General features: G+C 37.2%; 2 protein-coding genes across 2 annotated transcripts; both read left to right on the top strand.

Moving 5' to 3' along the window:
• Positions 1–799: 799 nt before the first annotated feature.
• On the top strand, positions 800–12059 carry LOC141836533 (apoptosis inhibitor 5-like protein API5). Its single transcript, XM_074724048.1, has 16 exons — positions 800–1046; positions 1131–1295; positions 2123–2222; positions 2312–2377; positions 4014–4096; positions 4170–4244; positions 4338–4487; positions 7654–7719; positions 7795–7860; positions 8395–8505; positions 8868–8954; positions 9041–9147; positions 11055–11169; positions 11254–11319; positions 11395–11492; positions 11592–12059. The coding sequence occupies exons 1-16, from the start codon at positions 957–959 to the stop codon at positions 11788–11790; spliced, it is 1644 nt and encodes a 547-aa protein (XP_074580149.1). The 5' UTR covers positions 800–956; the 3' UTR covers positions 11791–12059.
• Positions 12060–17266: 5207 nt separating this feature from the next.
• Positions 17267–19939, top strand: LOC141836532 (putative inactive receptor kinase At1g48480). Its single transcript, XM_074724047.1, has 2 exons — positions 17267–18675; positions 18777–19939. Exons 1-2 carry the CDS (start codon positions 17334–17336, stop codon positions 19439–19441), a joined length of 2007 nt encoding a protein of 668 aa, XP_074580148.1. The 5' UTR covers positions 17267–17333; the 3' UTR covers positions 19442–19939.
• The last annotated feature ends 739 nt before the right edge of the window (positions 19940–20678 follow it).

The following is a 20678-nucleotide window of genomic DNA, read 5'->3' as shown; positions in this document are numbered from 1 at the left end:
AGAGATTTATTCAAAAAGCATACATTGCCTATTTTAGAACCTCCCAACTTATACATGCAATCTGACAGAATTTTATAATTTTCCATCAGTTCTCTATATGCGTTGTCTTTTTTAAGAAGTAAAAATATTTTTGTAATTTTATATATTTAATCTTTCATTTTCCTTTCTTTCCTCTCAAATAAAGTAATACATGTTAAGTTAATGAACCTTTCATCCTTTCTAAATAAGAAAAACATAAATACTTTACTTCATTTCCCTCTCCTTTTATTAATGAATTTTTCTTTCACCTCATCCAAATAGAGCATAAGTATTTTACTACAGAGGATCTTTGTATTTAATTTCTTATGGTAAAAGATGATAATACTCACGCTAAGCGCCTTTTAATGTCGGTTCTATAGCGATTTGAAAGGAGATAAATGAACCGTCTCTTCACGTGGGAGGAATATTATTTTCCGAGTTATTCTCTCGAGATTCGACACTCTTTAATTTCTAAACTTATATGACATGATCTTTTTGTTCTTTCTTATTTTTGTTTATATTTGTAGATAGTATTTTCTTAGTTTAAATTGCTGGTCGAACTTTTATATAAAGTAATTTAGTTTAGAGAAAAACTCTCATATATGTTTTAATTAAAATTATTAAAAGATAGAATCAACATATAAATCAAATATAACATTTTTATTTAAAAAAACTTTTATTTTTTTCCGAAAAATTCTAAAGTTTTTAAATTCATGTTTTTCGCTTGAATAATATCTAGGACAAAGCTCACTGCTGCCTAAACTATCGCGTACGGATCACAACCGTCGCCCTAAGCTGTCTATAAACCCCACAAGCTCTCCGGCAGCCACCGTCCTCCTCCTCCTCCTCCTCTGCTCCGCTCCGCTGCCTCCTTAGCTCCGCCGCTCCATCTTCCGCCCTAGTCGAGGAGAGAGTGACTCCTCTTTTCGCCGCCAGTTATGGCCTCCGATTCCGCTGCCGATGCCTCTGAAGTCGAGAGGCTCTACGAGTTCGGGGAGCGTCTCAACGAGGCCAAAGACAAAACTCTGGTGCCTCGATTTTACTGCTTCCTTCCTCTCTTCGCTAGGGTTTGCTTTCTTATATTGATACCCGTTTGCTGTACGTTTTCGCAGCATGAGGATGACTATCAAGGTATTATAGAAGCGGTGAAGGGGCAGAGCGTGAAGGCGAAACAGCTGGCCGCGCAGCTCATCCCTCGGTTTTTTAAGTTCTTCCCCAGCCTCGCTGCCGATGCCATGACTGCGCAGTTTGATTTGCTCGAGGAGGATGAATTCGGGGTTAGTTTTTTTTTCTTTTCTTTAGCTTATTTTTGCGTATTGGCAGATAGAATGTTTTTCGTTTCAATTGGTGATTTAAATAGAGGTAGTTGCTTGTGTGGTTGCTTTTGTAGTCTTGTGCTTCATTATTGTCTGAAAAATATACCGAGATCTCGTTTGTGGTTATTCTGTGATTTACCCTTGTAGCATGTGCATAATCTCCACTTTGACGCACTGAAAAGAAAGCGGAGATAAATGCCCATTTGTTAGTAAAATAATAATGTTTTTCTGTGGGGTTCTCCGTGTATGACTCATGCTTCTTTGTATACGATCGATTATCAAACAGTACACAAATGAAGTTTGTCTCTAATGTGATAATCCATGATCGACCTATCTTTTTCCATACTATATTTTTAAGAGAAACTAGTTATGTATTTAGATATCGATTTTGTTCATATTTGGTGTTATCATGGATGGCATAGACGAAGCTCTTTGCAGATATTTTTGCATTATTTGATTTTCATGTCTAGGTTTTTGAAAATCATACGAGTATTTTGCATCTCATTGTAATAAGTTAATATCATTATCCCCCTACAACTTACAAAAAAGAAAAACAATAAATAAGTGAAAATTTAAGTTCATGAAATTTTTTCTGTATGATACAATGACACAGATACATTGTCTTATATGATTCTCATGTTTGCCATATAGAAATGTGAAACTCATTTTTATCAACTCTTATCCTTAACAGTTAATTGCAAAGCTTACTTCTGTCTGTGCCTACTTGTGTATAGGGACATCTTAAGTATCTTCTTTTCGTATGCTTACTATTATGTATATGCTAACAGATTAGAATACAAGCTATTCGAGGTCTTCCTCTTCTGTGCAAGGATACTCCTGAACATGTACCTAAAATTGTTGATGTTCTTGGACAACTGTTAATATACGGTACATATTAGAATTTGAGCATCAGTTTGCGGTATTCAATACTTAATATTATGTTTTTTCCATTAATGTTTTTCACTTTCTTACTTAAGAGGAAAATGTAGAGCGTGATGCGGTGCAAAAAGCCCTGATGACCCTTCTGAGGCAGGATGTAAAAGGTGAAGCCAAAATGCTCAAACCAATCACAATTACTGTGCACAATCTTCTTTACTTTCTATGACTTATAGAAGTAATAATGAATGCATGAATTGTACATTTGTCATGCTAGTTTGTTGAAGATGGTAATTGATTACCAAGTGTTAAAATAATTTCCTAGAATGTGCTGATTTTCTTACTACATTTTTTTTTGAAACCATGCAATTGTAGATCGGTGATGAAAAGAAATAGAGGAGCTTGAGATTTAAGAAATGCACTTGAATTGTATAAATAAGTTGTTTTTAGTTTCTGATCTAAGTAGAAATAATGAAACACTCTCAGTACCCTTTTAATTCTTTTATGAAATTTAAATATCTATTTCATAGTAATACAATATTCACCAAATTTTCCCAATCAACTACCAAAACCTCTTAATCACCAAATCAAGCATCAATTAAATCTTCAAACAAACAATATTAATTCATCCTCTAGACAATCATCCAACCTTTTAAATGAATGATCATTTAACCAAAGATAAGATTATACATTTGATCAGATATTGATTTGCTATATGACTGATGCCCTTTGATCAACAGATTAATGCTTGATTGACTAGTATTTTCTATATTCCTCTATAGTAGATTGGTCATGAATAAGTATGACTGACATTGACAAAGGCATCCGAGAATTCTTGTATTCATTTTGCCTTGTCTCATTGTCCCAATTCAAGATCTTTTGGGAAAATTTTTCTGGAGAAGCATTCGTGGAAAGGTGCTTGTAGGATTAATTATGCTGGATTTCCAACGTCTGGCATAATGTAACTACAAAATTTCAAGTATTTTATCATATTAACTTATAATTCTTTTGCAAAGGCAAGTCTTCATTAGCTTATACATTGACTATTTGAACCAAAGAATCATGCAAATTAACATCACAACAATATGATATGAAAAACTCTCCCAACTTTCAGAGATCTGTGAACTAGGACTGAACAACATAGAGTATAAATTTTAATATCAACCATAATGTGGGTTGTCCAAGATTCCAAATACACCAGAAATAAATCATGTTTCCCAACTGGTTATAGCCAGTTATCTTAATCATGTAGAATTCTATGTCAGATTGTACACTGTCAATATCTAGGTCTTTAAATTAGGCAGAATTACATTAAATGAGAGTCTTATGATCTTTGTCTATCCCTCCCACATTCAACTATGATGGATTTAACTTGTCTAATCACAGAATCTATTGACTCCTTAAAATGGTCGTATCTTTCAACTTATTTATCTGAAAATTTTCAGTCAATTTGAGGTCCACTAGTTGCATCTACATGACAAGTGTTTTTATCTTTTTTAACAACTTCATATATGCCATCTTAGCGTTCTAAGACTTCCTACACAATAAGGCTTCTAAAATGAGTTGTTCAGACCTTTTGTTTCCATTTCCTCCATAAACATGTATTTGTATTTTGTATTACTGGACTTTCAGCTGTAAAAGCAGCCCTTGGATGGTATTGCATGGCTATTTTTACGACAGGCGACTTTACTGATTATCCACTTTTTTCTCCCATATGGACTTATTAAGAGATTTTTGAGAAGGAAATTATTCTGCTTTGGTCCATCAAGTTTTTTAATTATCTGATTGATGTTTCTGGTTCAGCTTCTTTAACAGCTTTGTTTAAGCATATTGAACAAGGAGCAGAGAATATTCGTGAGAAGGTTATTTGCTTTCTTAAGGACAAGGTAAACTTGAGTTCATCTTTGTAACTTGCTGTAAATGTATGTTCTTTTCTTAATTGAAGAGGTGCAACCTCAGGTGTTTCCTCTCAAAGCTGAACTACTAAGGCCACAAGTGGAAATGGAAAGATATGTTACTGATTTGGTGAAAAAGGTAAATCTCCAGTCCTTTTTGTGGGTTTTCGCTGTGTTTTTAGATCTTAATTAGCAAATTTGCCATGATATGATTTTCTTATCTGTTTTCCAGAGCTTACAAGATGTAACTGGTGCTGAATTTAAGTTATTCATGGATTTTCTGAGGAGTTTTAGCATTTTTGGTGATGGTGTGCCTCCAGAAAATATGCAAGAACTGATTGAGATTATTGAAGGACAGGCTGACCTAGATGCTCAATTCAATGTAAGTAGTAGGCATCAAATGTGAAAGTATATCATATTCTGTCACATAAGCTCATTTTCTTTTCATTATGAAATTGTAGAAGTTAAATTCTAATTTTTTTTTTCTAATGGAAAGATATGTACAGTAACAAGTTTTTTTTTTTCCTTTTCATGTGGTAGTATACAGTCTATTTTTTTTTCTAATGGAAAGATATGTACAGTAACAAGTTTTTTTTCCTTTTTGTGTGGTAGTATGCAGTCTATTGTTTTATTAAACTTTGTTTCTCTTATGATGTATGCATGCAAATCAACATTGTTAAATAGATCGATGCTTTTACTTTACATCTTATTTCGCTTCTTGTTCTATATGCACTTTTATTGTATGAATTTCCCTTCGTTTCTTCTTCTATCATACATGTCCTGCTACTATGTATATGACAGTTCCTTGGCATAATTTTGAAGGCCAAGTAGAGGGTTGAAGATATGGACTAACTCTTCATTCGATCCTTAAACATTTTTTCTAATAGTTTCACTCAGTATTGGATATGGAACACTGCCACCTTTGTGTTTATTCATATTCTCTTTTCGAAGGAGTTGTGGTGGGGGTGGACAAGAACTCAGACCATTTAACCCTATTTGATTTTCTTTCATGATCTGAATTTTGTTCAAAGAATAGTTATGAAGATATTCAACTCCCTTGCTATATCACAAAACTATGGTAACATTTTAAAGAACAAAACAATACAATCTAGTTTGAGTTAACCTACTAGTTTTTATTCAATAGGACCTGGATTTGTCTTAAAGGTCATTTTAAAATTGCAGACAAATATGGAAAAGCTTAAAAAATAGTGAGAATACAATTCAACTTTGACTCCAACCTAAGAAAATCTGAACATGAAAAACAATCTAACTCAACTGTCTCCCATTCTGATTATTTTCTTTTCCCTAAAATTTGACACAAGGATGAAATGAAAGAATGGTTTGGAACAAAAAAAATGAAATGGGTAGAGCTCTATGTATATGGATTTAAAAAGACTCTTTAAGGTAGGTACAAACTAAAGACGGAAAAGTTGATGGATCAACATTGGTGCGATTCTACATCTTGAGCATGGCCTCCTAAGCATTTACTTGATAATTCTAAACTCTATAGTGTAGCTAGAGATGTCATAATCTCCTAGATGAGACTAGTAACGCATTAACTTTTCTGTCCCCAAATTTTTTAAGTTCAAGTTAGTAGTAGCTCATTCATTTAAGCTTATAAAAACTCTTCCATTATTCCACGATTCATAATATGAAACTAAATTAGCATCACAATCTCGGCCATTTAAGACTTAACATCCTTGCCACAATCTCAGCCATCTAAGACTTAACATCCTTGTCAAGATTCAAAGTTCAACAATAGACTTTAATCCTCCCCAGTTAATGGTATGCGAGGTGTTCAATGCTGGCTTCTCCATCACAAAACCAGCACTTTCCAAATACTGCATCACAGCTTACCATGTGGGAATCAACTAGGGTGCAACAGGAAAGCTTATCTATTTCTACACTCCTGAAATAGGTTCAGATAGCAACACATTCGGTTTGCCCTATAACAATCCACTACTCTATTGTTAGTTACTCTACTTGTTTGACTTATTAATTGATTATTGGGAAATTTTCCAAAAGGCACCCCTTGATTTTTTTGGTTTATTGAAACACACCCCTATTTTTCTTTTTTTTTTTCTCTTAAATACTTCCCTTCTTTTATTTTTCTTTCCCACTATACTCTACATCTCAGAAATCCTCCAATTGAGCAATCACATGTTGAGATTGAAATCACTTTGTGACAACATTTGCACTTGATGTCTTATGTAAGGATTCATTTTCACCTGAAATATGCATTTTAGTACACTCTAATAGTGCTTAGACAAAACACTTTGCCCAAAAAGTTGATTTCACAATCAACTTCCTTGGGACACGGGGAAAATTTGCATAAAATGGTCAACATGAAATCAACGATGACTATTTGAGATCTTATTTGTGAGTTCATTTCCACCTAACAAATACATTTTGAGGATTCTCGCATCATAATGGTGCCTAAACAACTTACTTTGGTCTAAACAAGCTGATTTTTGAATCAACTTGCTTGGGGTAAAATGGTCAACAGGCTGTATTTAAAATCAATTTTGACAGAATTTTCACTTTAAATCTTATGTGCAAGTTGACAATTCTGGGGATACTCACATCCTAATGATGCCTAAATAATCCACTTTTGTCCAAACAGTCTGATTTCTAAATCAGTCTACAAGCTGATGTCAGAATTAGCTGGTTAGAGTGAAATTTGTAATGGAAGTATATAATGAGAAAAACAAGACAGGCGTGCATTTCGGCAAAAAAATGGAAACATGGGGTGTTTTGGTAAATCTGGAAAACCAAGTGCATGCTTTGGAAAATTCCCTTGATATTTTTGTTTCTTATATGTATAAAGGTTGCTGTACCATATCCTTGTGATAGTGTGGTAATATTATTGTGGATACATATGCCACCATTCAAAACTCCAACCTAATGGAAGCTTAATGCTTCACTCATGGGCACATTAGGATCAATTCCTCATAGGCAGCTGCTGTGTCTCATTATCATATATCTGGCTTCCAGATAAATTTCTTCTGAGGAGTTTGCATTAACCAATGCTGAATCCTAAGACACCATTTTCATTTCATCCTTTGTGATCTTTAAGCCATTTAGCTGATCTGTTTGCCATGCCAGCTGACTCAAACACTGTCGGAAAACAGCAAAGTTGGATATCATGTTGTTTGACATAGGTTTCTATGAGATACCCAGATATATTGGCACTAGATAACTAGATATTTCTTTTGTGCAATTGTGCTTCTGAACATAAGTCCCTTATACAAGTTCCTTCTATTATTTTCATCCACAAAGAGAAGCTTCATATTGGTTACTATTTTCCACTGTACAGTAACAAATCATTCAGAATATATTGCATGGATGGGTGAAAAGATATGATAGCCATTTTTTCTTTTCAATTTACGAAGTTTGAATTTTGACCATGTCAAAAAGAACATTGGATTATTCTTCTGTCCTTGTTTTCTTCATAGAATTATAATTACTTAATTTTACTTTCGGAGCCAACAGTATTGGTTACCCAGATAATTAGTTAAGAAATCTTACTGGAATCTCTGTTGCTTCAGGTTGAAGACATTGATCATATTGATAGATTGATTTCCTGCATGTGTATGGCTCTTCCCCTTTTTGTGGTAAGTTACAAGATTGTGCACAAGCGTATGACAATTGATGACGAAGTGTTACATTGACGGCTTCTATTGTATCAGAGAGGTGCCTCAAGCAGCAAGTTCCTCAATTATGTCAACAAACACATATTACCTGTATTCGATAAGGTAACTTTGTGTGCCTGTGTTGATTTTAATTTCCTGTTCCTTTACAGGCTTCTTAAGGTTAATGTGTTCCATTCCTCACCTTTTAAACCCAATTTATTCATAAAATGTTCACCAAGGATGTTGTATAATGATCTTAATGCAAACTCTCTGGATGTTTTTGTCTAATCATATTATTGCATTTTGTCTGGTTGCATACTTCTTTGTGCCTGTTTAGATGACTTCGCATTGGCCCTTTTGAAACAAAATGGTGCAGGTGCTTTATGATATGTTTGGTTGATAGAAACTACTGCAGTTTTTTTAATATTTTTTTTCTATTTGTTTTTTATTCTATATGCTTTGTTTTTATCTTTCGGACTAACTATGTATATATATTGTCCTATGTGAATGTCCCTGTTCCCTGTTGTAACTTTTTCTATGGTTCTAAGTATAATGGAAATTTGATACATCCTTGCATTGACCTCTAGTACTATAATATTCATCATCTGTAGCATGTTGTGTTCTGTGTCTGAGAGTATGCTGATTTAATCTTCTCAGCTTCCTGAAGAGAGGAAATTAGATTTGCTCAAGAATCTTGCTGGAACTTCACCTTATGCAAGTGCGCAGGATTCACGTCAACTTCTTCCATCCATTGTAATGCTATTGAAGGTATTATGTTTTGCACCATCAGTTCCTTAAAAGCATATAGCACTGTATTCCTTTCTCCCAGCATGCAGTCTTGACTAGAACTTTTTCCATCTATGCTGTTTTGTCAGTAGAGTGATTGGGATTTATGCATTCTTGGATTCTTTCACGCCATATCTATTTCTATAGACTCCCTTTCTTTGTTCCTTTTTTTCTCTCAAAGATATATTTGTTATGTTTCTCTGAAGTATCTTTGTGTATTTTATCTGGATATTTTTGTTTGACTGTGTTGTGCATCTGCTACTAGTTTGTTTCTTTCCCATTTATCTAGAAAATCCATTTTTATGGATATTTTGATATTGATTGCACTTTTTTTTTGTGTGCAGAAGTACATGCCTCTAAGAAAGACTGAAGAGCCAAAATATAATTATCTTGAGTGTTTATTATACTCATTTCACCATTTAGCACATAAGGTTATCAACTAGATTTTTGTCTCAGTTTACCATCATACTTTGTGTCAAAACATATTTTTGTGGTGTCTGATATCATGGTTATGCAGACCCCAAACTCTACCAACAGCCTTTGTGGGTACAAGATTGTTACTGGTCAGCCTTCAGACAGGCTCGGAGAGGATTTTTCAGAGAATTACAGAGATTTCACTGAGAGGTGAAATAATCTTATCCTTTCTTTTCCCTTTCAAAAGAAGTTTTCAAAACTAGACTAGAGATCAAACTGGTAACACTGCTAATTTGAATGTTCAATTGGTTCAATCAGTTGACCTTGAAAATAATGTAACTCATGAGTTATACTTTTACAAGTTTATAATTTTTTATAAATTTAGTAAGCATATTAATGCTTATCATATATATTTTCAAAATATACAAAAATATAAAATATACAACACAATTTACTATGAAACTCTAAGATTTTATAATTCAAGCCAACTGCCTATTTGGACAGTCAATTATGTATACAGTTGGCATGAGGTCTCAATACTATGACTAACCCCATCAGTGGATGCAAACTCAAGCACTACACCAGCAAGTTTTTTGCTTCTACTTTTGGTTTAAAATTTTATTTAAAGTGTCAAAGTTGATTGATTGATCACTTATCCAAAAGCTTGAGGTGCTAGGAGAGAAAGCAATCTATATGTTTATATCCTTGATACTCCTTCATAAGTGGGCAAGTATGCTTCACCATCATCATTGTCATCGTGTATTTTATCCCTATATTCAGTTGGACGCAAGGCTATATCAGAATCAGTATCCTCTCACCTCCGATTCTAAAATCACAGCCAAATGTCACTGTTCCTCTCAATCAATTATCAGATCTCTGATATTTATTCTGTAATCTTGTTAGAGCACGTAGATCATCCATAGGGTAAAAGTGTCTTTTTATTTGGTGACAGTATTTTGTTTTTTTGCATTGCCATTGTAGAGTTCTATTAATCCCGTGAAAACACAGACCTCACTTGCTAATTCAAGTTTCTTATGATGTCTGATCATCAACGATTAGTGTTTGATGCACACTAAAATTACTTCTGACACCTTTCAGTTTGAGGGCTGTTAAAAGGAGATTGTTTCCTTATCTCCTACTTGACGCACATCCAAGTCTTTCCTTGTTCGCCCAGATTCCTTCCCAAATTCACCATGTTACTATCCCATCTCAATATCTGCCAAATATTTCATTCCCCTTTGTTTTCTTCCATTATTGTTGTGTTGCCACCCCAAAAAAAATATGGGTATTTTTGTAACATTGTTTAATAATGACGAATTGTTCCAATGTCAAATAATTTACATAAACAAAGTCTGGTTCTACTCGTTCCTTGTTTTTTACCCAGTAATTTTTGTCTCTGCATCAAATTGGACTGGATTGGCCTTGGTGTTCTGTACTCTAGTTGAGGCAATTAGTTCCTTGATCAATTACAAAAACTCTGTTTTCAGGAAGAGAGCATTCACCAATTGGATGGATAAACATAGCATATCTGAAGTTTCTTAGTCTATGATGCTAGTTTTCTGTGTGGCCTCTCTTGCATTCACAAACCATCACCTGTTTGGGCGTTCAATGGTTGGCGAGCATCCATTTGAGGAGAGTTATTTTTTATGCATTTCGAATATTTCAGAACTCCAAAAATATAAGAGCAAAGTTTTCTAGTATGTTCTCCTTTGAACATAAACCTTCTCTTCACCATACTGACTTAATGGTGTGGTTGGTCACATGATGGAATTAACTTGGAATGAAATATATATTTTAAGGTAATGTTCAACTTAATGTTATTTTTCATTGAGGGCATATTGGTACTTTTCTCCAAACAATTCATACAGGCTATAGTTTTATAAAACTCACCTTCTTGGTGGGTTTTTATAATTCCATGTTCTGTAGGAAAATTGGAAAATAGTGAACTACTACTGCATATCAAATATTACATCAAAGCTTATCTGCTGGTCCACAATGCTGCTTGCAATATGGAACTTTGACAATCATTTTCGTGACGTGAATTGATTGTCTCTAAGCTTGTGTTGCTATTTTAAGGTTATGTATTTGACATCTTACTGGCAACCTTCATGAAGCAGATTAAAATCCACAGAAGAATTTGTGAAGAATTCTATGAAGAAATTAAACCAAGCAATGAATAATCACGATAAAGCAATGTCTTCAGCAAAGACACAAGAAGCAAAGGCGAAGATAGTGAGTTTTTCCTCATCACTGCTACCTTAAGAATAATTTTTCAGCGAGATTTAGGTTCACCTGAATTCACATTATACTGTGCAGAAAAATGAGCAGCAACAGACTACATCTGCATTACGCATCTGCAACAATATACTGGCAATGACCCAGGTCTGTGTAAGGAGGTTCATCATAATAAGGTGGTTATCAAGTTAATCTAAACTTCGTTCTATTTCTTTATTTCAGCCATTACATGCAAAAGCACCTTCATTTATTGGAGATGAAAAAATAAACTTATCGTGGAAGAAACCAGTGAAACAATCGTCAGCTTCAACAGCAGCAGGGTGTGTAAAAAAACACTTCAACTTTAACCTTCACAGTGCTACTGTTTCCTTCTTCTTCCCTTCCTTTTCTAAAAACTATATTTGATACTTGATGCCCAGGGGTAAGAGAAACGCGTCTTCCGTCAATGGGTCAAGTGCAAGCACCGGAACCAACAAAAAGGCGCGAGGCGGAGGAATTGCACAGAACCAGCTTGTTGACAGAGCATTACAAGGTTTGTCACAAGGAGGTGGTAGGAGAAATGGAAGAGCAGGAAGAAGTTGGGGAGGGCGAGGAGGACGAGCAAGGGGTTATCGCTAAGTTGTGTAGGAAAACCAATCAGTAGGATAGCCCCAGATGAAAGTGAACTTATCATGCTTTTTTTTCTCAAGCTTCAGACCAGACAAAACATAGACGTTTGTTCTGCTGTTTGTATGGTTGTAGCAGAAGACAGCACATGCTTCACTTATGACTCGAGACATGTAGAAACACAAAGAACGTGTTGTAACATTTATTGATTCATCGTAGCTCCTTTTTGTAGTGATTTGAAAAAGGAAAAAAAAAATCTACTGTCATCTCTAGTGCTTTTCGATTCCATTATGACTGTATATTACCCAAGTTTTGTCTGAATGCCAATTTTTTTTCTCAGCTTTGTCATTGCCAAGCCAGAAAACGTCTGATGCTCAAACATTCTTAAAGGTACCAACCATTTCATTTATATCAATATATTACTTTTTTTTTGTTAAAATAGAGTAATATAATCATTGTCACGACCCTTCATTGCTATTTCTAAGGTGCATGTTCTTACTATTGTCACATGATACTCTTGGGCAGTTGTTAAGCTGAAGGAGATCATATGACCATGCCATAACATAATATCAAAAAACACTTGCTTGTCTTGAATTACATCTATAAAGTATTAAAAGTGCACAGAGCAACAACTATATGAATGCGATGTGATAGAAATAATGGTGGAAAGCTCAAAATCTTGCAAATTGCTAGAAGTTCCATTAGAGCAATTCTTCTACCAAAAATTTGGCAACAATTTATAGAGATTTAAGCATCCTCTTCTCCTTAAGAGGAATGTTGATCCAAGCCATAAAAGATTTAGGAGCCCTGTTTGCATTTAGAATCTGGTGGCAATAACTTAATTTTAGCTGACAAAGGTTGAATTTATTCAGATGAACCCAGCAAGGTGAAGTTGTTCAATTGATTTGTCCATTTGTATGTGATACAGCTACTTCAATATCTATTTTACTAACAGAGAGATGAAATGCTTGTGTGCCATATTTACCAAAGTTCATACTTGTCCCGTGAACAGTGTGAAGGCTGAAAATGCTTCTCACTTCTGAATCATATCACTTAATTAATTTTTTAATCAAAGTAATGGATAGGGAATGATGCCAGCTCCAGAACTAATGATCTCTTTACCAGATGTTCATTAATTCCAAATGGACAAACATAAAATCACAGTGGTTATATGATAGCTTTATGTTTTATTTTCCTTTCTTTTCACAACATTTTTTTGTTTTTTGTTTCTCTTTTGCAGAGGAAACTACTCTGCAAAGAGCTTTGCATCTGCTTATGTGGCTTTATTTTGTATTGCCATGGACATTATCCCTGACATTTCGGATTAGTGGATTCTTACTGCCACCACAAAAGAAATTTTTTAGTTTAATTTTATTTTATTAGAAAAGTCTATTATATATATATATATTTTCTTCGTTGTATTTCAGTTTTATGTTTCAAAGTGATAGATTTTGGTTTTGTTTTGGACTGTTTTTTCGGTTTGGTCTCACCTTTACTGAGAGAGCAGGAAAGAGGAAAATCAGAAAGGAAAGTAGGGGGAGAAAGAAAGATACACAAAGGGTTGCATACTTGGAGAGGAGAGGAAACCAGGGAGAATAGAAAGCTAGAAGTAACACTAGTGGTACTCTGTAAATAATCTACGATCGTTAGAGATGAGCCGATTAGATTAAACTCTTAGGAAAAAAGAAGAATGGGCTTTGTGTGTGGGTTTTGAGCTTAGAAACAAGGCTCGGGAATCAGGTTTCGGAGTTTTACACTGCTTGGGAATTGGGTTCAGAATTGTAGGGTGCTCGGGAATCGGTGTTTCGAAGTCGTATGGTGCTCGGACATCGGATTTGGAGTTAGAAGGTGCTCAGGAATCAGATTCAAAGTCTTAGAGTATTTAGGAGTCGCAAGTCAGAAGATGCTTGAGAATTGAAGTCAGAGTCAAGAGTCAGAAGATGATCGAAATTAGATTTAGAATCCAATGACACTCGACTTTAGAAATGACGCTCAGGAAATCAACTTGAAACCAAACAACTTGCCATATCATAATTTGAGGAAAAGAACGGATTCTGGGAGAATGTCAAGTGCAATTATAATAGTAGCTAATAATAAAAATGGAACATTACCATGAGAGGAGATTGTGAGGTTGTTGCGGAACAGAAAAGTAATAAGGAATGACGACCGTTGCAACAGAAGAATTTAAACATCATAAATAACATCATTACATGAAAAAACTATAAAAGAAAGTGATGATACGAAGACATGATATGTTCATTTCTCATACAATCATCTATTTCATTTCTATGTTCTTTTTCGCTTTCGACATCTTACTTAAGCATCGAAGAGGCTTTGTCGGGACAAGACCAGCGCCCTCTAACTATGTATTGACCTTCAGCAAGGAATCACCTTTACTCGTTACGACAAACATAAGGAGCATTCAGCCATCAGCAAGGAATCACTTATCAACTAGAAACACCTTGCTTTCCAGACTTCCCTCAAACTGTGCTTTCAAACTCTTTTTGCACCGGAGCCCTCAGTAACAAAACTTTCTCTCGCGACGTGATCGAATTTGCATGGATCAACACGCATTAGACAGCGTTGAGAGTTACTCGAACGAAACCCTTCCGATACTTAAGTCATTCTAGGCTCGTGAAGCATTGCAATCATGCAATGCATCAGTGCCAAACGACTAGGCAGCTTTAATTATGCGTCCCCATGCTTGCCAAAATAGTAGTCATTAGGCCTTCATTTCATCCTTAATGATTCATCTTTACATTCATTTGGACAAATAAAATTTTAAATTAATAATAATAATAATAATTAGAGAGATTAATATATTGTTGTCTTCCTACTCCTTCACAACTAAACAAGAACAGAGCCATTAAATCTTTTAAATATCTTTCTACCGAATGCGTGGAATAAAGCTGCTAAATTAGAGGCCTTAATGATTAAAATCCTGTTAATCAAAACAGCTGTCCGTGTAGTAGGCTGCCGGGTCCCACCTCTTGAGCTGCTGCTGGCCGTTCGATTGGCATCTGACGGACGGACCTCGCTTCTCCGATCTCGGCATTTCACGGTTTAGAGTTGAGGCTATGATTGAGGGGGCCCCGCATGGAGCCACGTCTTAGTGGTAATTTTTTTGCCTGTCTCGACCGAGACACGGAACAGCTGCTGACGCCGGAAATGACAGTTAATTTTATCGATTGAGATCTCTTCTGCAAAAGGTGGAATCCGCCACCTCTAATTATAGTTTAATTGCATTTACCTCTAATTATAGTTTAATAACATTTAATATATAAAAATTTACACATAAATTACTTTAAAATCTGTGCAAAACACCTCTTTCAGTAATCCTTCTTCAATAAGGTAGAATTTGTCACCTCAACAATCTCACATGGTCGATCCCACGATCATTTGTGACGAGGTAAATCGAGAAGCTGTAGTGGGCCATGACGGAAGATGGTATACCTCGGCTTTGTCAAAATTTACTTTTGTCCACTTCAATAAATCTGTTCCATTATAACCAACTCAATTATACCTCGTCAATAATTCTATATCAACTGATGGCCCACTCTAATTAGGTTTATTGTGGGAGTAGCAAGTTATTTTTGCATGCTAGTAGTGAAAAAATGTTTTGGAAAAAAAATAAATTATTTTTACCTTTTTGAAATTCCTTGAAAGTTTTGGGATTGCTCATTTTATCTCTCAAAGTTATCGCAAATAAATTTAAAATTCCATATTTTAAAATTATAAACTCATGTTAATGACTCCTGTAGTCCTATTGAAGTCAAAGCTTATAGTATTTTAAAATTTATTTGCAAGTTGATTTACAAAAGAGCTTGTAATCATTCTATTATTGCACAAAGTCATGTTTAGGATTTTTTTATTTCAATAAGAGTTGTAAAATTAATTTGTAATTTTAAAATATTAAAATTTTTGAATTTATAGGGTGCAATCTACATAGTTTGTAAAATCGCTATATGGATCGTAGGACCGCATGATCCGGAATCACCAAATCGCTCTTGGATGGTATAGAATCAATTTTTGCCATTTTTTGCGATGAAATCAGAGCAATATCAGTGGAATCGATAGAATTATAACAGATTTGGTATGCTCCTATATTACAAATGATTCTATGTAATTTTTTAGTGGGGGTTACTTTGTCGGCTTTTAAACTGGATCATCTTATGAACCGAAGAAACATTTTTGAGCTTGAACGCGGTTATTATTATTGTGTTAGTAGAAATTTTATAATCTTCATGATAGTTAAATTATTAATTAATTTAAATTTATAAAAGTAATAATGTCATTTGTGATATTGAGTGTTAATCTATTTATATGCAAATGACCTTTCTAGATATTGTTTCTAATTATTAATCATGTATCATAAAATTTCAATCCGACTCCAAATCGATCTCATATAAGATTACGATCCTACAAACAATAACAATATATCTAACTCGTAGTCAAATTTTTTTACAAAGCAATGATTTGAACCCTAAACTTGAAATTTTACTAGTACAAAATGAAGTGGATTTGAAAACTAACTCCTAGTCAGAATTTTACAAAATAACAATGAACTTATGGTTTCCAAAATATTATAGCACAAAATGAAAATTTCTTTCAAAAGTTTCTTACCTCTTCAGCAAAAGGTGGAATCCAACGTCCCAACGGTCCCACACGGTTATTCCCACAACCATTTGTGAGGAGGTAAATTGAGAAGCTGCAATTGACCATGACAGAGGAGGACATTAACCTCGGCTTTGTCGAGATTCGATCCTTGTCCACTCAGCAAATCTGCTCCATCGTAATCAGCTCAACTATGCCCCGAAAAAAAAAAATCCGAGAACAATTCCTTATTAAAATCAAAATGAAAAAAAAAATTCTAACCACAAAATTCTCATCCCAACCTTTTATCAAATCAAAACAATTTTCATTCTTTTTCCAAACCAACAAGACACTCAACCCTTCTGTATTCGTTTCCTCAAACCTACCTTTCTACCCCACGTTGTTTTCTAGGACAAGTGTCCAAACTTGTGAACTACTGTTCATAATTATCAGTATTTAAAAATTTTAAAAAAATACTTAATATTATAAAACTCTAAATGATTTAATTGTAAATTAAAAAAAAACTATCAACGTACTATTAACGTAGAATATTGAATATATATATATATATATATATATATATATAATTATATATTGTACACAACATTCATGTCCTTTGCGTGAAAACAGTCCCTCTCTTCATCTTGTTTACATGGGAGGATCCTCACTCACCTTCACAAAGCAGCCTTGCACGAGAGATTCCTTAACCTCTTCGAGCTCTGTTTCCCTCTCTTTTAGTTTATCTCTATTCGTACCTAATCGTGAACGATAAAGTAAACGATGGCGTTCAGCTGCTCTGCTCGCCTTCCGCTGTCTTCTCTCTCTTGTCTTCCTCCTTTTTACAAAGGAAAGAGAGAGCAGAAGAGGAAACAGGGGAAGGAGAGGAAGAGGGAGAGGGAGAGGGAGAGGGAGAAGGAAAGGTTTTAGCGGTGGTGTCTGGTCACCGCTAGTACGGTCACCGCATGGCCTCGCCGCCGCTGGTTTTCCTCCTCTTGTTTTGCTTCCTCTCTGGGGGCGACGCCGACCTGGCCTCCGACGAGGCCGCGCTCCTGGCATTCCGCGCCGCCGTCGCCCGGTCGGCGCTGCGGACGTGGAACGCAAGCGACCCCGGCGCGCCTTGCACGTGGCAGGGCGTCGGCTGCGAGCGGAGCCGCGTCGTCTCCCTCCGCCTCCCTGGGGCGGGGCTCCTCGGGCCGATCCCGGCGGCGCTCGGCAACCTCACTGCGCTCCGCACCGTCAGCCTCCGGTTCAACGCTCTTTCTGGCCCCCTCCCCGCTGAGCTCGCTGGCCTCGCGGAGCTGAGGAGCCTCTACCTCCAGGGGAACCGCCTCTCCGGCGGCATTCCGGATTTTGTTGCTTCCTGGAGCAATCTCGTTCGCTTCAACCTCGCTGACAACCAGTTCTCCGGAGGGATCCCGCTGGGGCTTAACAATCTCACTCGCCTGAGCACGCTCTACCTCGAGAAAAACAACCTCACCGGCGAGATCTCGGCGCTCGATCTGGGTAGCGTCGTCCAGTTCAACGTGTCCTACAACCACCTCAACGGGTCGATCCCTGTCAGGCTCCGCTCCCAGCCGGCGTCCGCGTTCATTGGCACGGCGCTCTGCGGAGGGCCCCTGGGGCCGTGCCCTGGCGAGATCGCGCCCTCCCCGTCGACGCCGGCACCGGCTCCCGCTTCAGGGCGTCCCGGCGGCGGAACAGAGATAAATAACAACAGGAAGAAGAATAAGCTCTCCGGCGGGGCAATCGCGGGGATCGCCATCGGCGCCTCCGCATTCCTCCTCATCGCCCTCGCGGCGCTGATCCTCCTCTGCCGACGGCGAAGAGCGCGGTCTTTGGACGCCACAGCCGCGACGGGCAGGAAAGGGGCGGAGACGGTGGCGGGAGAGCAAAGGAGCAGGGGATTAGAGGAAGGCGGCGGCGGTGGCGGCCGCAACGGCAGCGCGGCGGCAGCGAAGGGCTCATCCTCGGAGTCGTCCGGGGCGAAGAAGCTGGTGTTCTTGGGCGGCGACGCGGCGAGGCGGTTCGACCTAGAGGACCTTCTGCGGGCGTCGGCGGAGGTGCTAGGGAAGGGCACGTTCGGGACTGCGTACAAGGCGGTGCTGGAGACCGGCTCGACGGTGACGGTGAAGCGTCTCAAAGACGTGAGCTTGCCGGAGCCGGAGTTCATGGAGAGGATCGAGGCCATCGCCGCCATGGACCACCCCAACCTGGTGCCCCTCATGGCCTACTACTTCAGCAAGGAGGAGAAGCTGCTGGTCTACGAGTACATGCCCATGGGAAGCCTCTCTGCTCTCTTGCACGGTACTCCCCCAAGATCCACACCATCCTTCATTCGAATTCTTCATCAATTTCGTTCCAAATCGATGTTCCTATCATCAATCTTTTGCTCGATTAATGTTCAGGCAACAGAGGATCTGGTCGAACGCCTCTCAGCTGGGAAACAAGAACCGCCATTGCCCTCTCCGCAGCTTACGGCATCGAGTACATTCACTCCACGAGCCCCTCTTCCTCGCACGGCAACATCAAGTCCTCCAACGTCCTCCTCACCAAGTCCTACAGCGCCCGCGTCTCCGACCACGGCCTCGCCTTCATTGTGGGCTCCAACGCCACCGCGAGCCGCGTCGCCGGCTACCGAGCGCCGGAGGTCACCGATCCCCGGAAGGTCTCCCAGAAGGCCGACGTCTACAGCTTCGGCGTCCTGCTGCTCGAACTGCTCACCGGCAAAGCCCCGACGCAGGCCGCTATCGACGAGGAGCCCATTGACCTCCCCCGATGGGTGCAATCAGTCGTCCGAGAGGAATGGACGGCCGAAGTGTTCGACGTGGAGCTGCTGAGGTACCAGAACGTGGAGGAGGACATGGTTCAGCTCCTGCAGCTCGCCATCGACTGCGTGGCGCAGTACCCCGACAAGCGGCCTCCGATGTCGGACGTGGCCGTCCGCATCGACGAGATCCGAAAGTCGAGCTTAGGATCGTCCTACCGAGACCAGCACGAGCACGACACTCCGCGAAGCTTGGAAGAGGATGACCACTCCGCCAAACAGATTGACGCAGCTGATGCTGAGTAAAATGGTTACGTTCTTTCATTTCTTGCCATAAATCATCAGTCTGTGCAATTTGTTCTTCTTCTGTTGTTCAGAACACACAACTCAACTCCGGTGACTCACTCCATTGATACATATCTTCATGCCATTTTTCTTCTGTCATTTTCTCACCTCTTCTTCTTCTTCTTCACAAGCTCTTGTAGTTGGATTATTACTCATGTAAGCATTCTGTTCTATTTGGAAGCATTGTATGATCTGTGATGTGAGGTTTGGTATATTGATGAGCAAATTTGTTGAGCAAAGAGAAACAATTCATGGGATTGTGTTGGGTGAGGGAAGTGGTTGAATGGTCTGTGTTTACTTGATAGGCCTAATAATTTAGGCAGTGGAAGTGAGCTCTGTCTCTCTGGATTTTTGTTGATTGAATCAGGTGGCTTGATTAGGTTTCTTGCAATGATGTTTCACATGCTTGCTCTGCAAGTGGAGATGTTGGAGCACATGATTATCAACAACTGTAGAAATGAGGAGGAATTTGAGTTCAGTGGTAGAAGATATGATATTTTTCTCGAGTAATTAGGGTTTTAAATTTATAGATTAATGATGTTAAAGTGTTATGTTAGAGATTTATTTGATAAGTTGAATGTGGGGTTGAACTATCCATTTTAAAATTAATCGGTGTAAATAGGATATTTAATAATAAAAGAATAAGAATTTGAGCTTTCAACTTTTTTAAGTTTTGATTTTTTTTTTTTGAAGAAAAGAAAAGAAAAGTTTGCATAGGCTCCGTCTCAACCCTAGGATAAATATAAGATCATCTCCGATCCATATCATTAAATTTGGTATCATTTTCACACCAAAATGATGCAATTTCAATATCAAATACTATTTCAGCTCCAACTCACTCATACTATTTTATACCAAAAAAATATATTCTTTAAAATATTGTATTTATTATATGTTTTAAATTAATTAAATAATGTATAAATATAATTAAAATTAAACTATTTTAAATATATTATAAATAAAAAATCAATTTATAATAAATTAAATCATTATAAATATGCATAATAAAATTAAAACATGGTGTTATATACATTTAATTTATATTTATAATAAATAATTAATATTACTATAAATAATGAGAAAAAATTAATAATTATAAATTTATTTTTATTTATGATATTTAATAATATATATTATATTTATTTTTAAATACAATAATATATATTATTTTACATTTATTTTTATATTTATATTTAAT

The sequence above is a fragment of the Curcuma longa genome, chromosome 10 (genome assembly GCF_044706935.1).
Source record: "Curcuma longa cultivar G26 ecotype Majalengka, Jawa Barat chromosome 10, ITB_CL_G26_1.1, whole genome shotgun sequence".
Classification (NCBI taxonomy): Eukaryota; Viridiplantae; Streptophyta; class Magnoliopsida; order Zingiberales; family Zingiberaceae; genus Curcuma; species Curcuma longa.
Note: the sequence above shows the minus strand (reverse complement) of the source record. Positions and strands in the feature narration are given on the sequence as shown.

What these genes read in the sequence shown, in the direction of transcription:
- LOC141836533 (XM_074724048.1), top strand. Translation starts at nt 957, where the DNA reads ATGGCCTCCGATTCCGCTGCCGATGCCTCTGAAGTCGAGAGGCTCTAC. An exon ending in AGGCCAAAGACAAAACTCTG is followed by an intron (nt 1,047 to 1,130) that starts GTGCCTCGATTT and finishes ACGTTTTCGCAG; the next exon opens with CATGAGGATGACTATCAAGG. An exon ending in TTACTGATTTGGTGAAAAAG is followed by an intron (nt 4,245 to 4,337) that starts GTAAATCTCCAG and finishes TCTGTTTTCCAG; the next exon opens with AGCTTACAAGATGTAACTGG.
- LOC141836532 (XM_074724047.1), top strand. Translation starts at nt 17,334, where the DNA reads ATGGCCTCGCCGCCGCTGGTTTTCCTCCTCTTGTTTTGCTTCCTCTCT. An exon ending in CCTCTCTGCTCTCTTGCACG is followed by an intron (nt 18,676 to 18,776) that starts GTACTCCCCCAA and finishes ATTAATGTTCAG; the next exon opens with GCAACAGAGGATCTGGTCGA.